Below are 16,648 nucleotides of genomic sequence, written 5' to 3' on the forward strand. Positions count from 1 at the left end.
AAGTCTCTGATAAGTCTTTTATAAACAAGCTCTCTGTGTTTGCTCATTAGTGGCTCTCTTTTTTTACTGGCCCAACAGCGCTGCAGTTTAGAGGCTGCTTTCCAGGACATTCTTCTTTCTTTATACCAAAAGGCTGCAATTTTAAGGATAATGGCAACAAAACCATCCAAAGGACTGTTGGCTTTTTCCATTTTACTATTGGCGAGCCGTTATCCCTCTGCCTCCCTCGAAGTGTGCTCTAACTCCCTTATCCCAGGAGCAAAAGGTAAAGCTTACTCTGTGCATTCATTGTCCGGCTTTGTGTACTGTAAGTCTGAATGGAAAATTCAGGGGGTAGACCTGGGCTATGTAATTTGTTTGGGAGTTTACAACGCTAATCATGACAATTGAGTGCATGCAATGTCCTGTTGTTTACTAGCCTTGAGTCAGCTCCTTCATGGACTTTGCAGGGAAAGCCTCCTCACAGCGTGCCTTCTGTTTTATGACATCCAGTAGCTTGTTTCCCCGCTGATTCAGACAGACAGACCTTATAAAGTACACAATAAAATAAGCATTACTGAAAACCATGACATGGAGTTTTGGCTTCCAAATAATTCAGAGACTGTCCTTGGGGAGTTGACATCATGCTCAAACCGTGGAGGTCGGTGAAATGGAAAAGAACCGCTGTTCCAAAGTTGGTAAAGACAGAATTGATCAAAATGAGATGAATTTGTTTCTTTCAATTTGGCCATAAGGCTGTGCCAAGTCCCAAGATAAATGATGCAGTGGTTGCACAAGAATTAGTTTTTGCATAAGGGGTTACTGTGAAGTGTTTTACCGACACCTGGGTCGAGAAACGCAACTGAATAGGTTGACTGTGTTAAAATGGATTGAGTAATATTGTTTTTGACATTGTTTTGGTCTAGCTTTGCAGTCACTAAAAAGCAAAAAATTGTTTCGAGCATAATGTAATATTTTGTCAGTTGAATTTCCCACTCCAGGTTATGTAGAAAAAGGAAAAAGTCCCATTATGGCAGTGTGTGTTTAGACAGCTGCCACTAAACTGTGAGATTATTTGTACAAGACTCATCCAAGATACTGTAGACCACAGGACCAGCTCGGATTGTGTGTACAGGTCTGCAGATCGGAGTGGGCGTCCTATGTGTATTTTACTATGAATTAAAATAGCGAGCCGGCGTCATTTCGTTTCCACACAAATACTTTTTGACTGGCTCAAACTTGGGAGTAATCAAGGTAGTTTCCTAAGAAAATGTTATTCATGTTCAAACCATGTATTTATTTTTCCTGGAATCTCGTTTTAACAGCGATAAAGAAAGCAGTGTTTGGCAATGTTCATGAGAGGATTTGTTCACATTACACAAATCCAAGCCGGTGGTTCGATTCCAGCTGCTTACTGCCATTGTGCACTTGGGCAAGGCACTTCATTGATTGATTGATTGATTGATTGATTGATTGATTGATTGATTGATTGATTGATTGATTGATTGATTGATTGATTGATTGATTGATTGATTGATTGATTGATTGATTGATTGATTGATCATCCCCTGCAGAGTCCCCCCGGGGTTAATCTTGGGACCTCGCTTATTCTTATACCTGCTTCCATTGGGTCAGCTAATAAACAGCAATAATGTGTCTTACCACAACTACGCAGATGACAGTCAGGTCTACGTGTCACTGACGGATGGTGAACATGGGCCTGTAGATACTCTCTGTCACTGCATCCAACAGATCAGTTTGTGGATGCAAAACAACTTTCTCCAACTAAACTCGGACAAAACTGAGATCATTGTTTTTGGCCCACAGACACAAAGAGAAAGTGTTATTAGTCACCTTGAGTCTCTCTCTCTAAAACCTAAAAATCAGATTAGAAATCTATTAGTAATCATGGACTCAGACCTGAACTTAAACAGCCACTTTAAAGCAATAACATCAGCAGCTTTTTACCATCTGAAAACATTGCTAAGATTGTAGGAATAGAGTCAAAACCAGACTTGGAGAAACTTATCCATGCGTTTGTCTCCAGCAGGTTAGACTACTGTAACGGCCTGCTCACTGTCAGCTGCAGAACATCCAGAACGCTGCAGCTCGAGTCCTGACAAGAACCAGGAAATACGACCATATTAGTCCAGTGCTCCGGTCTCTGCACTGGTTTCTTGTCACTCAGAGAATAGAATTTAAAACCGCTCTGCTTGTGTTCAAGTCTTTTCATGGTTTAGCACCGAAGTACTTCTGACATAATTAGGCTGCATGAACCATCTGGGGCCCTGAGAACTTCAGGGAGGGGTCCCCTGGTGGTTCCCAGAGTCAATAATAAACACGGTGAGGCTGCGTTTCAGTTTCATGCAGCTAAAATCTGGAACAGTCTTCATGAGGATGTTAGAAAGGCCTCAACTCTGACTATGTTCCAGGCTGAAAAAAATATTTTTTTTACCTGCGCATTTGACAACTGAAAGTATGTATCTGCACTCTTGCCGTTTACTGTAATATATGCAATACAATACAATGTATTGTATATACAAGCACATGAACAGCTCTAATATACAGCCAGTCACAGCCAGTACATCACAATAAGGCAATACAATTCCTCTCAGTTAAGACGGCCTCTTCAACCGCTCTTTGCCCTGTTGTTTGTTTGAAAGAGACACTGAGTATAGGGAGAAATGAGCGCTTGTATCTCTGTCTGCCTAATGGGAGACCTCCCCAATGCATGAATGTGGTTTGTGAGTCAGTAATAATCCATAGGCACATCTGGGGCATATATTGCCACGAACAGTGATCTGAGCATTATAGACAAAGCTACTGTGCTTAAAGAAACAGGCCACCGTTTTTGCCATACTGAAATATGTTCTGAGCTTAGCCGAGTTGATATGTACCTGTCAGGTCTTTGTGCATGCCCGTGGAAGAGGGTGGTAGTTTCCAACTTCACCCCCGTTTGGAGCTATAGGAATACATTGGGAGAGGCCAAACGCTAACAACATCTTTAGCTGTTTTGCGTGACTGAGGGCACATACAAAGACCAGACAGGTGCGCATTAATTCATCTAAGCTCAGGTAAGAACATATCTCAATATGGAAAAACGGTGGCCTGTTCCTTTAAGACTAATAATTGTAGTAAAATAGTTTAAAAAAAAAGTGTAAATTATTATTATTATTATTATTATTATTATTATTATTATTATTTATCTGTTCAATTTGCTCTTCGTGATCGTCTCAAGCTGCGCAGTACTCGACACAGTTTATGTGTGTTTTCAGCTGCCGGAAAATGGGATTACAGAAATGTCCAAACACGCCAAAGGGAAGACTAATCAGTTTCCTTAAGTACCTCTCCAGACAAATCAGGAAGGGGTTATTACGCGACTGTTTCAAAGTACAGCTCTAAATAAGATGTAATGTCCCCCTGGCAAGAACGACTTAAGACATAATTGCGATCCAAACAGACTCTCAAGATGCATTTGGTTGCCAGAGAAGAAGGAAAAACCTTATACTTCACTCAACACCTAATTTGTACTTCCAATTTTATGATTTTTTTTTTTTTTTTTACATAAATTGTTATCGTTATTAGGTTGCTATGAAAAAAACCCTGTATAATTTGTCAGCATTCTTGCATTCTTCTCCCTAAATGAGTATCAAAATGTATTTTTTTTCCCCAGGCGACCAGGGTCACATGGGAGATGAAGGAGAGGAAGGAATCTTAGGGAAAGCTGGGCCGCCCGGACGTCCAGGTACAAACAGCACTTTTGTGGCCAACATAAGAGATTTTTCATATTTGTAGCAATCAAACCAATTTGAAATGGGTTGGTGGTAATCACAAACAGTGTCATTCATACAGTATGCTCACTGTTCAATAGTAGAAACTGAATGAAGAAAATTAAAACATACTTGACATTTTTTACCCGGAAAAGTGTTGAGTGTCTCATGTGCGCCCCGGTATTTCTGTTGGAAATTGAGCGGAGCATCTTCCCTTCCGATTGTCTGGTTTGGATCGAAAACTTGGATCTAATGCCCAGCCCTGAACTGTCTGTCTCTGGAGGAAGCGAATGAGATGTGTTAATAAGCTGCGTCCTGCTCACCACATGTGTCTCAGATGTGTCCAATAGCCTATATATTCTTTTGGTTTACAGTGGACCTGCATTTATTTATCTATGCTCCATAAAGTTGACAGATATCTCCGTTTCAAATGGTTTTCAGAATCGTTTAAGATTTTTTTTTTTTAAACAGATCTGGTAATGAAAAACACTTCTAAGTACGAAGACATTTACAAGCTCAGTGGCACTGTCTGTTTTTGTATATTAACCCTTCATTTGTATATTAAATATATTGTATGTCTTAAACATTTTAAGATTAGAATGACTTTATTGATTCGATATTCTTTTTGTTACAGAGGACATCTCAACTAAGAAAGAATGAAAACTTTGAGTTGGAATGAAAAACGTACCTTTGCGCTTTAAAAGATACTGTATAATAAATATCCAATCAGAAATAACAAACTTATCAAACTAAACCTCACCCCGTAGAATCTGTTACTGCCTTTGTTACAATCACTATTACTACTTTTACCGCAGGTCACCAATAGCATTGATTGTTTTACTTTGGCCGTGCAGTTTTACATTTTAGATACACACACACATGAACACACTTGACCGACAGCGTCAAAGACAAACACCAGAACACTTTAGTCTCTAACCATAATCATAGAATAATAGCACGAAAATATACAATACATGATCTCGAATCAACTTTTCAACTTCAGCCTTCGCAACACTATAGCGCTGCTCATTTTGGTTTGCAGAGAGTGGACGGGTACAGTGGCTCTCATGCGTCTCACATCCCAACCGACCCGGTCAAAATCAAGGTCATTTCATTTGAAACTGTTGTTTTTTTCCCCTTATTTTGGGGAATATTATGATCAGAAGTGATTGTGACTGTGACTGTGAACCCAACTTACACAAAGAAATGATTGCTTTTGCACTCCATAAGACATTTCATACTTGCAACAACACGTCTTTGCAGCAGCCTAACAGTCACGTTCATAAAAAAATGAAAAAAATTAATGCTCAAACAAAGGCTACATTTGAAGGCAAAATGTAAACACCATCATGGGATTTTCTAACAGTGGGACACTCCAGACGTTAGACCTGTTAGAGAAGTCTGTCATTATTATTATTATGAGGGGAAGGACTGTTATCTCGAGTCAAAATGTCGTTTAACTGAAGCTCTCCAACAAAAACACTGCACACATACAGTACAAGCCACTGCAGAAGACTTTTTACAAGAGTGCTTTTCTCCCCTATTTTACAGATTTGTGAACTCATTTGTTTAACTCATTTTGAAACATACATACAACATACATTTTCAGGAACATCATTTTCAATCAAGTCCATCACTTATTTAGCTTTTTCTTTTTCTTTTCTTTTTTTCAAAGGTCATGCCGGAGATGCAGGCATTAAAGGAGACATGGGGGACATAGGAAAGATGGGGCCCTTGGGAGACAAAGGTAAAATGTGTCCTCTGATGAATTAGTAATCATATATTGTGCAGTTACATGTTAAAGTAAAACTCACATGTACTATAACATGTAAACAAAACCCCACTGATTATAAATAATGACTTGACGGACACCCAAACCCAACAGCTCAAAATACTTTCATGAGGGTATAAATTGTCCTGCATTGCAATTCTAAAATGGACTATGGGTGTAAATTATACACATTTGAACACAATACTTGTATATAACATTGTAGATTTGTGCAACTGAGGGGTTTGTTTAAGTTACATTGCAACACCATCTAGTGGAGATAGATTGCAATTACTTCCTATGGAGCAAACAAGCAACAAAGAAGGAACATAATGACAGCCAATTACAGTAATATAACAAACAAATGTGCTTCATAGTTCCTTATTGTTGTGCCCAGGAGAGATGGGTGATCCAGGCATCAATGGCCTTGATGGACAGAAGGGAAAACCAGGTGGAAATATTAGATGCTTTCAGATATGTTCAATTTAATGTATTGATTGATTGATTGATTAATTTATATGTTGATAGGCTCTACCTGTGACTGTGGCCGATACAGGAGGCTTATTGGACCTTTAGACATCACTTTGGGCAAGCTGAGAGACGCGGTCAAATTTGTAAAACATGGTATGAGCAACTAATGCATCGATGCAACAATAAAACGCTGATTATCTTATCTTGTGCAGTACTTTTAGGCCTGAGAGAGACAGAGGAGAGGTACTATTTCCTCGTGAAAGAGGCCAAGATATTCCAGGAGGCTGCAGTGAACTGCAGGCTCAGAGGAGGGATCTTGGCCATGCCCAAAACCCTCAACATCAACCAAATCCTGGCAGAGTACATCAGCCAGGCTGGTCTCACCAGGGTGTATATCGGAGTGAAGGCTGGCCCAGACACAGTAAGTTCATGTTCAGTTAACCTGGATTGGAATAAAAAGAATTACTCACACTGATCCTATATTTTCCACTATTTCAGCAGAACGGGAGCAGCAGCTACATGTACTCAGACTCCAGCCCTCTGCAGGTGTTTTCAGGTTGGACTGAGGAGGATGGCGTCAGTTCTCTCAGGATTAACTCGAGCTGTGTGGAGCTGCTCAACTCGGGGACGTGGGTTCACACCGAATGCAATAATTCCATGTTTTTTATCTGTGAGTTTCCCAAAAGCAGGAGAAGAGGAGGAGTGACACCCATGCATTTATCTTGATTGAAAGTATGTGTTTTTCTTAAATGTATTTTACTAAAGAATACGAGAATCTGGCTATTTCTTTTGGTCATTATTTTGTTGTCTGAATGAGAAAGGCATATTCAATCGTTTTCCTTATTATTTTAGAGGGTAAAAAAATTAAGTTGGCATTCCTATAATCCAATCTGTGCTGGTGCCAGGTCCAACTGACTGAAGGACAGCTTCATGGAAAGGAAACTTATTTGTATAGTCCTGTCACATGACTCAAGTCACCCAAAGTGCTTCACACAGTGTAGGGGATTGTTCATCCTGGCCTATTGTACATGTTTTGGTGGTAGGGGAAACCGGAAAATGTCGCACACATCATTGTGCACACATTTCATATTGTTCTGTGTTAAACTGTGGGTTTGAGAGTAACATTTCATTCACTGTATGTGTTTTGCATAGAATCAACAATTAAAAAAATAATCTGAACGATAGTGAGAGAAGATTTGCTAAACTTAAACTAATTTGTAATTTCATCCCAAAGCACATAAATGTGAAACCTAGGCTGGATAGTTGAAATTACATCCTTTTGCACCCACAAATCACCTTGTACTTGTGCCAAATGTTGTATCACCTCAACAACAGACATATTCAAGCTTTCACATCCTCTTTATTCTTCAATGTAAGCACATGTGTGATCTTTAAAGGCAGTTCCTTTTTATGGGCAGAGTAAAAGTTAGACCTCATGTAAAAGATGTCAAGTGTTAAAGAGGGCAAATTGGAACTGGATGACAAAATTAACAACTGTGGAGAAAACCTAAAATCAGGTAAGAATAAATATTTAATGATTATGAGTAAAGCTAAATGACATTAAGCCCTTTCAAGACCTGGGGCAGCTCTGTGTCTTGGACTGCTGTGTTTTATTTTACTGGCTGTGATCTTAGCACTTGTTGCTTAGAGTAAGTGCATGAATAATATTGTGGAATATGCCGCACAATAGCTGACAATAAAAAAATATATATATATATTTTTACTTGTGTTATGGTAGATCACAGTGCAGTTGCTTCTTAGTGCCAACACCAAAAAAAACTAAAGGAAAATGAAGGTCTGACATCTGTAGTGACAGAGCTGCAGGAGAGATTTGACAATTTAACAGAAGCAAAAAAAGAAAGGACTGGTGAGTATCGATATTTAATAAATAAATAATTTTCTGGGCAATAAATAGACACATTTTTGTTGTTAAAGGGGCTGGAAGCAAGTTCGCCATTTTATACTCACTACTGCCACCTCAGGCCATATGTGTAACTGCACCTTCTATATTAAGCTCGTGCATGACGGCAATTCGGGCCGAAGTGACACATTTTTGAGTGACCGTGCAGGATTTTAGAGGCAGTTGTGTTGAACAGGTCTGAGCTCATTCTACACATTAGGACATGGCTGGAACATGTGGGGGGAGGAAAATACTTAATTTTAACATTTTTAAACTCCTTATAGTTCCTTTAAAGTGGAAGAAACCTGGGGTACAGTTAAAAATGAATTAAATTACTTAATTTACTGTTGTAAAAATGTAAAACTATTTTTGAAAAGTATTTAAATAAGGATTGCCTGTGCCTCTAACCCTAAAAACGACTGAGCTGATGATATTCCTATAGGTCCCTGCCCAGAGAAATGGATTGATGTGAACAGAGAATGCTTTTACGTCAGTCAAAAGGGAGAGTCCAAGACCTGGTTCAGCAGTAAGAGAGAGTGTGAGGACCGCGGAGGGCGTCTGGTCACCATTAAAACCAGACTGAGGCTTCAGGCCCTAAGTCTGTTCCACAACATCGCCTGGATTGGATTGTCGGACAGGGTCACAGAGGATGTATGGAGGTGGGAGGACGGGACAGACCTGAAGGTGAATTTTTGGATGAAAGATGAACCCAATAATCATGGCAACAAAGAAGATTGTGCCCACTTAAGTGTAGTGCACGGAGCAATGGGTTTCAATGACAATGGTTGTGGTCAACTTTTTCCATACATCTGTGAAACGTCATGATGAAAATTAAAAAACTGGTTTCTGTAGGGATAAAAAAAAAAAAAAAACGTATTTGAAATCTTTTTAAGGAGGGAGATTATTTTTTAAGTAAGAAAGAAAGTACCAAAGACTATGTGAATCTGACCTTTCTTTTGGTCATTATTTTGTTGTTTGAATGACAAAGGCATATACAGTCACGTCTGTGAAAGCTCTCAGTCATACAGGAGTTGTCCATCTTCAATGAAGGTATTCAAATCGTCTTCTGTACTGTATGTGAAGTCTTGAACGTTTCGCCTCTCATCGAAGCCTTTTGGATGACAGGCGAAACGTTCGAGACTTCAACCACCAGTACAGAAAACGATTTGAATACCTTCATTGAAGACATATACAGTCATGTTTTTCCTTATTATTTTAGAGGGTAAAGAAATTAACTTGGCATTCCAATATTCATGGAATGGAATGGAAGCTTATTTGTATAGTAAATGGTAATGGTCTCAACTTATATAGTGCTTTTCCACCTACATTAGCCACTCAAAGTGTTTTTCACACACATCACCCAAAGCGCTTCACACAGTGTAGGGGATCATTCATCCTGGCCTATTGTACATGTTTTTGGTGATAGGAAAAAACAGAAAATCTCCCCTTCCCTCCCTCTGCTACGCCATTGTGCACACATGCTCTGTGTTAAACTGTGGGTTTCATAGTAACAACATTTCATTCACAGTATGTGTTTTAGAATCAGCAATTTAAATAAAAGTGAAAGAAGATTTGCTTTCAACTAATTTGTCATTTCATCCCACAACACATAAGTGTGAAGCCTAGGCTGGATAGCATGTTGAAATTACATCATTCTGCTGATTTCGCACCCACAAAACACCTCGTGCTTTGTATTTCCCAATGCCAAATGTTGTATCACCTCAAAAACAGACATTCTTTTGGTAAATCAAACCAGGAAATATTCAAGCTTTCACATCCCCTTTATTCTTCAGCGTAAGCACGTTTTATCTGTAAAGACAGTTCCTTTTTATGAGCAGAGCCATTTAGACCTCAAACCTGAAAGATGTCGTGGGAATATGCCAATGTTAAACAGGACAAATTGGAACTGGATGACAAAATGAACAACTTTGGACAAAATCTAAAGTCAGGTAAGAATAGATGTTTAACGATCATGAGTAAAGCTAAATGACATTAAGCCCATTCTTAGAGAAAAGACCCAGGGCAGCTGTGTGTCTTGGACTGCTGTGTTTCATTCTACTGACTGTCATCTTAGCACTTGTTGCTCACAGTAAGTGCAGGAATAATATTGTGAAATACGCCGCACAATCGCTGACAATAAAAACAATATTTTCTATTTTTTCCCCCCCTTTTTCTATGGTAGATAACAGGGCAATCGCCTCTTGGAGCCAAAACCTAAAGGAACTAAAGGGAAATGAAAATCTGACATCTATAGTGATGCAGCTGCAGGCGAGGTTGGACAATTTAACTGAAACAAAAGAAGAAAGAAGACGGAAAACTGGTGAGTATAATATATTTAAAAAAGGATTGCCTTTGCTTCTACAGAAAACTGTGAAACAATAATAGATAGGTTTTTTGACAGTCTTTTCTTTCCTAACTCTAAAATTGACTGAGCTGATAATATTCCTATAGGTCCCTGCCCGGTCAGATGGATAGAGGTGAACAGAGAATGCTTTTACGTGTGTCCAAAATCAGTGTCCAAGAACTGGCTCAGCAGTAAGAGAGACTGTGAGGACCGCGGAGGGCGTCTGGTCACCATTAAAACCAGACTTAGACTTGAGTCCCTAAGTCTGTTCTTCGACCACGTCTGGATTGGTCTGTCGGACAGGGGCACAGAGGACGTATGGAAGTGGGAGGACGGGACAGTCCTTGACCCTGAGTTGGGTTTTTGGAGGAAAGATGAACCCAATAATCACAATGACAATGAAGACTGTGCCCACTTAAGCATAGAGAACGGAGAAGTGGGTTTCAATGACAATAATTGTGGTCAATCCTTTTCATACATCTGTGAAGCTGCAGGATGAAAATGAAAAGACTGGTTACTGTAGGGATACAAAGAAATCCAATCAAAAACATCACATAGACAACAGTAATTTTTCTTTCTCAAATTATTGTTATGTTTGGTATGTAGCGATCAGTGCGGGTGTGGTCCGGAAAGTAGAGAATGATACAAGCACCTTGTTACACTCCTTGATTTATGATTCTTATAAAGGTCTCCAATAAAAGGAATGTGTGTGTGCTGTGTTCAATAAGCCATAAAGCTTATCTCACGCCTCATTCTTTCTTCAAATGATTTCCAATTTCCTACTAATTGTTTAACGTTTCCTGACAGACCCAGGTTTGCAATACCACGTTATCCTTTCCTTTTTTTCTCTTCTGATTTTTGCAGCTGACCACAGTGAACTCCGCTCACTGTGCTCTGAGTTAGAGGTCGTACAAACATTGGAGCCCACGGTCGAAATAACAGCTAAACATTAACTAAGGCACTCATTCCACTGGAAAGTCTTTACAGGGGCAATAAAGCAATTACATGTGATTGTTTTTCTTTCTTACTAAATAATTCAACATAAAATATAGTTGCCACTCTTTTCATTATGATTATGATGGTTATTAAAATACATAGGCGTAATTATGTCAAATGGATAATTGTGAATGTGTTAAAACATAATATCATTTGTGCATTGCTTTTTTCAAATACCACAGTCCCCTTCTTAAACTGGGCTATGCAGGCTGGAAAAATAACCCGCGCACTCCTCCCTTCTCTAACTTTATTAATGTGTAATGAAATCGTACCATTGTCCGCGCGCAGTCCTCGACGCACGGGAGGTCTTTGAAAGCAGCACCCGGTGAAGGGAGTGGCCGCTGCACCTGTCCGACCAGTTTTGGGGACATATGACTCCGCAGGAATTTTCCCGGCTCCCCTCGGCCCATTGTTTAGCTCAGTTTTCGGTGGGGGGCAGAGGAGGAGAGAGCTAGGCAGCGGAGAGGGGCACAACCAGGAGCTGCAGAGACGGAGAGATGTCGGAGCAAGCCACGGACCCCGCTGCCGCCGCCGCTGCCACCGCCGCCGCCACTTCGTTCCCGGGAGCCACGATTTCTTTGCCTTTAGGAGTCGAAGTTCTCAGGACGTACTCCGGAGCACTGATATCTTTGGAGATTGTAAGTAGCAAACTCGTGTCCACGTTTTTTTTTGTTTTATCTTCTTCCATATTCCCACAAAAATCTGTCCCATGGCCAGTCTAATATGTTACTCAATACGTTTCCAAAGTTAAAGGCCCGTCACGCTCTCAGGCACGTCCTTCTTTCTCGGTAGAGTTTGTTCACTGCAAACGCATTACAAACTCCGCGTCTCGGTTGCCAGGCTGCGTTTCCCCCGTTCCTCAGGTTGACAACGCCGTGAAAAACATGTCCTCAAGGCTTCCTGGAACATGTTCAGTAACATTGTAGTAGATCTGGTATTTGCGGCTTGGTAGTAGGACTGTTGCATTGAGATCTCAGTAATATTCTACACACCACAAGGTGACCTCTAACCGCAGCTCAATTTGTACACACGAGCGCATTTTCCTCATAAAGTTCACGCGTTGGAGGACACATTTTCAGTGTGACTTTTGATTTTAAGAGCCTATGCTTACAAAACTAGGCAAATGGTGCAATGTGAAGACTAGGACGTATTTTGCGCTATTTAGAAGTTTCACAATATTGGCAATATGATAATAATATCTAGCAGTTTTAAAGGAACAGGCCAAAGTTTTTCCATACTGAGATATGTTCTTACCTGAGCTTAGACGAGTTGATACGTACCTGTCTGGTCTTTGTGCGTGTGCTCAGTCACGCAAAACGACCTAAGATGTAGTTAGCATTTGGCCTCTCCATATTATGTATTCCTATATATATAGTGTGATATTCTTCACACTATATTTGACCTTTTAAAAGCCGGTGTTCTTAGTGTTTACCAGGTTTACCACTTCCAAGTTGGTCAATTTGTTTATGGTTCAGTTAAAGGGCGACTGCCACAGCACCTCAATAAAAAGTTTTACTTTAACAATGAATTTCATAGATTTCCCACTCGCAGCAGCAATCTAATCAGAGCACCGTGTTCTATACAGAGGACCTAAAATATGGAATATTCTGCCAACTCCTCTCACAGAGCTTTCCCCAATTCAGTTTATAAAATCTTTTGAATCTTTGCTCCTGAGTGATTGCTATTTTCCTCTTGGGATTCATTTCTAAACCCAGTATTGAAGTAGTGGATTGTGTTTTCTGATAATGTATTTTAATTGACTTACTTTTTTTATGCGTGCCTCACATTTGCTTTTAATTTTAACTTATGGAGGTTGCCACTTCTCAAGCCCCCTGAGGGTTTTCGGTTACCTTCCATCACATTTGTGAAACCAGTTGTAATCATGCTATTGTTTTTATTATGTGAAAATAAATCAAAATCAAAAAATCAAATCCTGCAGTAAAAGCTTCTCTTGAACAGATGTGTTCACTGAAAAGAAGAAACGCGCCAACGTAGAAGTGTTGAAGAACCTCTGTTTAAGTGTTGTTCTTGCGTCCAGTCTTCAAACCAATTCTGCTGTGTTTGTGTTTGCAGTTGTTTGGGGCTCTGGTATGGATCCTGGTGGCCTCCTCCAATGTGCCAGTGCCTCTGCTGCAGGGCTGGGTCATGTTCGTCTCAGTCACTACCTTCTTCCTGTCCTCTGCCTACCTCACTCTGTTCATCACGGGCCTGGCTGACCGCGTCAACATCGACTGGAACGTCATAGTAAGAGTCAAATCATAATTCTCTTTGCCAAACTTGTCTCAAAAATAATCCACCCTGACAGTTGCATTGTCAACATACAGTCTATAAAAAAGGATTGTTGTGGAAGCTTCTCTCAAAATGCAGGCATGCCAAAAAGTGAAATCGGCAATAGCAATAGGGGTGTATAATTCATAGGAGTAAAAAAGACAATTGTCATAAGAAAATGCTCTCCCTTCTCTCCTGCTGCAGAGTGGCGTCGTTAGACATGTGGGGTTGTTTGTTGTTAGTGGAACAAAGAGTGACGTAGAACATGAGCTCACGCTGAAGCTTAACAAAAGGGCTGTCTGTTGAGCCATAATACGAACTCCTCTTAAATGCTTTGACACACCCTCTTTCTACTATTGATGCTTCCCTCAATCTATCTAGGCAGTATTGTTTCTATTTGAAATTATGACAACTCTATATAACCTAATGTTATTTGTGGACCTCAAATTCAATATCTGATTAATGAAACCTATAAGATTTGCAGTATATAAGTGTATTTTTTTTCCGTATGATTTTGTGCTCTAAACTAAATATTACTGGAATTTAAGATTTAATTTATCAACATTTCTCATAAAATATGATTCTTTCTCTGTGAAATCATTTGTTTTCTGTTCTTCTCCACAGGACGTGCTATACCATTTTGTAGCAGTGCTTTTCTACTTTGCTGCTTTCGTGTTGGAGGCAGCAACCACAGCAGCAAATGGAGGCACTCCGTTCAAAAGCATAGTCAACGGCTCCCAGAACCTGAGCTGCTTTCCTGCTTCTCATGGCAATATTTTCACCATCCTGAATGGTCCTCAGTATAGCATCAATGTAGCAGCTACGGTAAGTCATACGCAACTTTATGATAAAAAAAAATGTAACCTAATATGAAGACAAATAAAGTTGATGCAGGCGAATGAGCTTTGTGCTTTGTGCTCTCTGTCGCACAGAAACTTCTATGCAAAACCATGTGCAATTATCTCTGTGTATCAGTGTCACTTTATCAACCACCTGCACTTTGACTGCACACTTGGTTGATATTTTTTGATATTTCTATTTTTTTATTCTGTTTTCATTTTTTCTTGGCCTTTAACCAGTTACCTGCCGTCCACCACTTGCAAGTTTTGTTTTACTCACACAGATCTTACACATATTTCCAGAAACTACAAGGTCTTAGTTTTTAAATGAGGCACTGCACTGGACTATAGGCTGTGAACAGAATCGAGACAAAAGCGGGACAAAAAAAGTGTCAAAAAAGCAATCAAAACAAGACAAAAAAGCAACAAAAACATGACAAAAAAGCGACGAAAGAGCAATGAAAACAAAACAAAAAAGAAATGAAAACATGCAAAAAACAACAACAAAAAAAACGACGAAAACGTGACATAAAAGTTGAGATCAGTTTTGTAGGTCTTAGCTTTCAAATGAGGCATTACACTGGCCTATAGGCTGTAATCTCCAGTCAAGAAGCTTTTAGATTTGGGTAATGCCGAACTGGAGAAAATTAGCTTGGTTAAGGCGAGGGTTAAGAGATTATTAGCCTACATCCTGCCTTTAATCTCTTAATACCAAGTCAATGTATTAAATGAATGGGATTTTTACTCCCGGCACCCATCAAATGACCGGGACTGTTGAGCTCTATTGCTCATTGATGAACGGCAGCCGAATGACGTCACAAAGTACAAACTGAAAATGCAAAAAAGCAAAACTTTGCATAAACAAAGGGGCGTGAGTGGCAAGTATTGCTCATTTTGTTAGAACTTTGGATTGTACAGTGTAATAGTGTCGCGTCTATAGAAACGTAATAATCATGTGTCTCGTTTTGTCTTTCAGATATTTGCTTTCATTGTGACACTTTGTTATGGCTGCAGTTTGATGATGGGCTTCAAGAGATGGAGAATGTAACACCCAATCTGACTCATAACAAGTTTATCCATTTTAACTTTCTCAAATGTTGCATATTTTAGCTCTCGATATGTTCACAACCTTTCCGGTCAATAATAATGAATCACCTTCTGCATTTCGACAAACACGTTTCTCTGTGTTAGGATATTTTGGTGCTACGTCCTTTCTTTTCCTGTAATAACATGTTATTTTATTGTGGCCATTATTTAAAATTGTGTAGTATTTTAGCTTTAATGATTGTGCACTGTTTATTGTTCAGTATTTTTTTCTAATTTATCTAGCTGATCAAAAGATATCAGGAGGACTGTTTCTAACAATATAATAGATATGATTATAATTGTCTAATTCCAGATGGGCCAGTAAATTCAAGTATTTTGTTGTGTGTAACAAAGCCGATATGAGAAAAACATAACTGCATTGTGCTTAATTGTGTGTCTCTTAGTACACTATTTCACTTTTGTAATTATCTAAGTGCTGTTAATAAACACAATATACATTTTAAGGTAAAGATTAATACTTTTCACTGATGTGTAATGTTTCTTTTGGGCCACTGTGGGGCGCACGTTACATTTCCAGGCACAGCCAATTCTGCCATGTGTTTGGGTCAGGATTTTGTTAAGTTCAGTGAGGTGGTTTTGTTTGGGAGTTTACATAGCAGGGGTTTCCCTTTTCATTAGGTTATGGTTTTTATTGGAGGATTTTAATGTGCTTTTAAAAAGCTAATGTTAATGGAAATCACTGCATAGATTTCATAGGTTTATCAAGTTTGTGGGAAGGTATAAAAGGTGCCGGATACCGTTAGTCATGGTTCTGCTGCTGGAGAAGCCACGTCATGTTTTTCCTCTGATGCACCTTTTGCACCTTGCACTTTTTGTTGTACGTTTTGCGGCAAAAAAATAAAATTTGAAGAAAAAAGTGGACTGCCTCCACGGCCATCCTCGCGCCGCCCTCCCTCATACCATCATTCAGTGGTGAATGCACTGAAGTAAAAGTGCAGATACAGGACCAAAAATGTACTTAAGTATAAGTAAAAGTATCTAATACAATTTTAAATTAAGTAAAAGTATAAAAGTATGGATTATAAAATTTACTTTATAAGTAAAAAGTGTTTAAGAGTTAAGTGTGCAGGATTTTTCATTTGAGTACAACTAGGTCTAAACGAGTAAACCTAACTCAGGTCCAAAACAGGAACTAAACCTGGACTAAACTGGGACGAAACCAGTTCGTCGTAGAGAGGTCACTTTGAAACTAAAATGCTTTTACTT

General features: G+C 39.4%; 4 protein-coding genes across 4 annotated transcripts; all 4 read left to right on the forward strand.

Moving 5' to 3' along the window:
• Positions 1-213: 213 nt before the first annotated feature.
• colec10 (collectin sub-family member 10 (C-type lectin)) lies at positions 214-6,714 on the forward strand (the record flags this gene model as incomplete). The annotated part of the gene is made up of 7 exons (XM_079560666.1): positions 214-265; positions 3,653-3,724; positions 5,425-5,496; positions 5,915-5,968; positions 6,046-6,141; positions 6,201-6,409; positions 6,487-6,714. Exons 2-7 carry the CDS (start codon positions 3,667-3,669, stop codon positions 6,712-6,714), a joined length of 717 nt encoding a protein of 238 aa, XP_079416792.1. The 5' UTR covers positions 214-265; positions 3,653-3,666.
• A 718-nt stretch (positions 6,715-7,432) lies between these two features.
• LOC306966034 (CD209 antigen-like protein 2) lies at positions 7,433-8,713 on the forward strand (the record flags this gene model as incomplete). Its single annotated transcript, XM_079560668.1, has 2 exons — positions 7,433-7,505; positions 8,331-8,713. 2 exons carry the CDS (start codon positions 7,433-7,435, stop codon positions 8,711-8,713), a joined length of 456 nt encoding a protein of 151 aa, XP_079416794.1.
• A 1,017-nt stretch (positions 8,714-9,730) lies between these two features.
• LOC306966506 (C-type lectin lectoxin-Lio3-like) lies at positions 9,731-10,936 on the forward strand. The gene is made up of 4 exons (XM_079561276.1): positions 9,731-9,837; positions 9,897-9,977; positions 10,071-10,208; positions 10,340-10,936. The coding sequence occupies exons 1-4, from the start codon at positions 9,753-9,755 to the stop codon at positions 10,729-10,731; spliced, it is 696 nt and encodes a 231-aa protein (XP_079417402.1). The 5' UTR covers positions 9,731-9,752; the 3' UTR covers positions 10,732-10,936.
• Positions 10,937-11,527: 591 nt separating this feature from the next.
• Positions 11,528-15,797, forward strand: mal2 (mal, T cell differentiation protein 2). Its single transcript, XM_079560905.1, has 4 exons — positions 11,528-11,866; positions 13,302-13,472; positions 14,121-14,321; positions 15,312-15,797. The coding sequence occupies exons 1-4, from the start codon at positions 11,726-11,728 to the stop codon at positions 15,381-15,383; spliced, it is 585 nt and encodes a 194-aa protein (XP_079417031.1). The 5' UTR covers positions 11,528-11,725; the 3' UTR covers positions 15,384-15,797.
• The last annotated feature ends 851 nt before the right edge of the window (positions 15,798-16,648 follow it).

Source organism: Gobius niger, assembly GCF_951799975.1.
Source record: "Gobius niger genome assembly, chromosome: 8".
NCBI classification, from domain to species: Eukaryota; Metazoa; Chordata; class Actinopteri; order Gobiiformes; family Gobiidae; genus Gobius; species Gobius niger.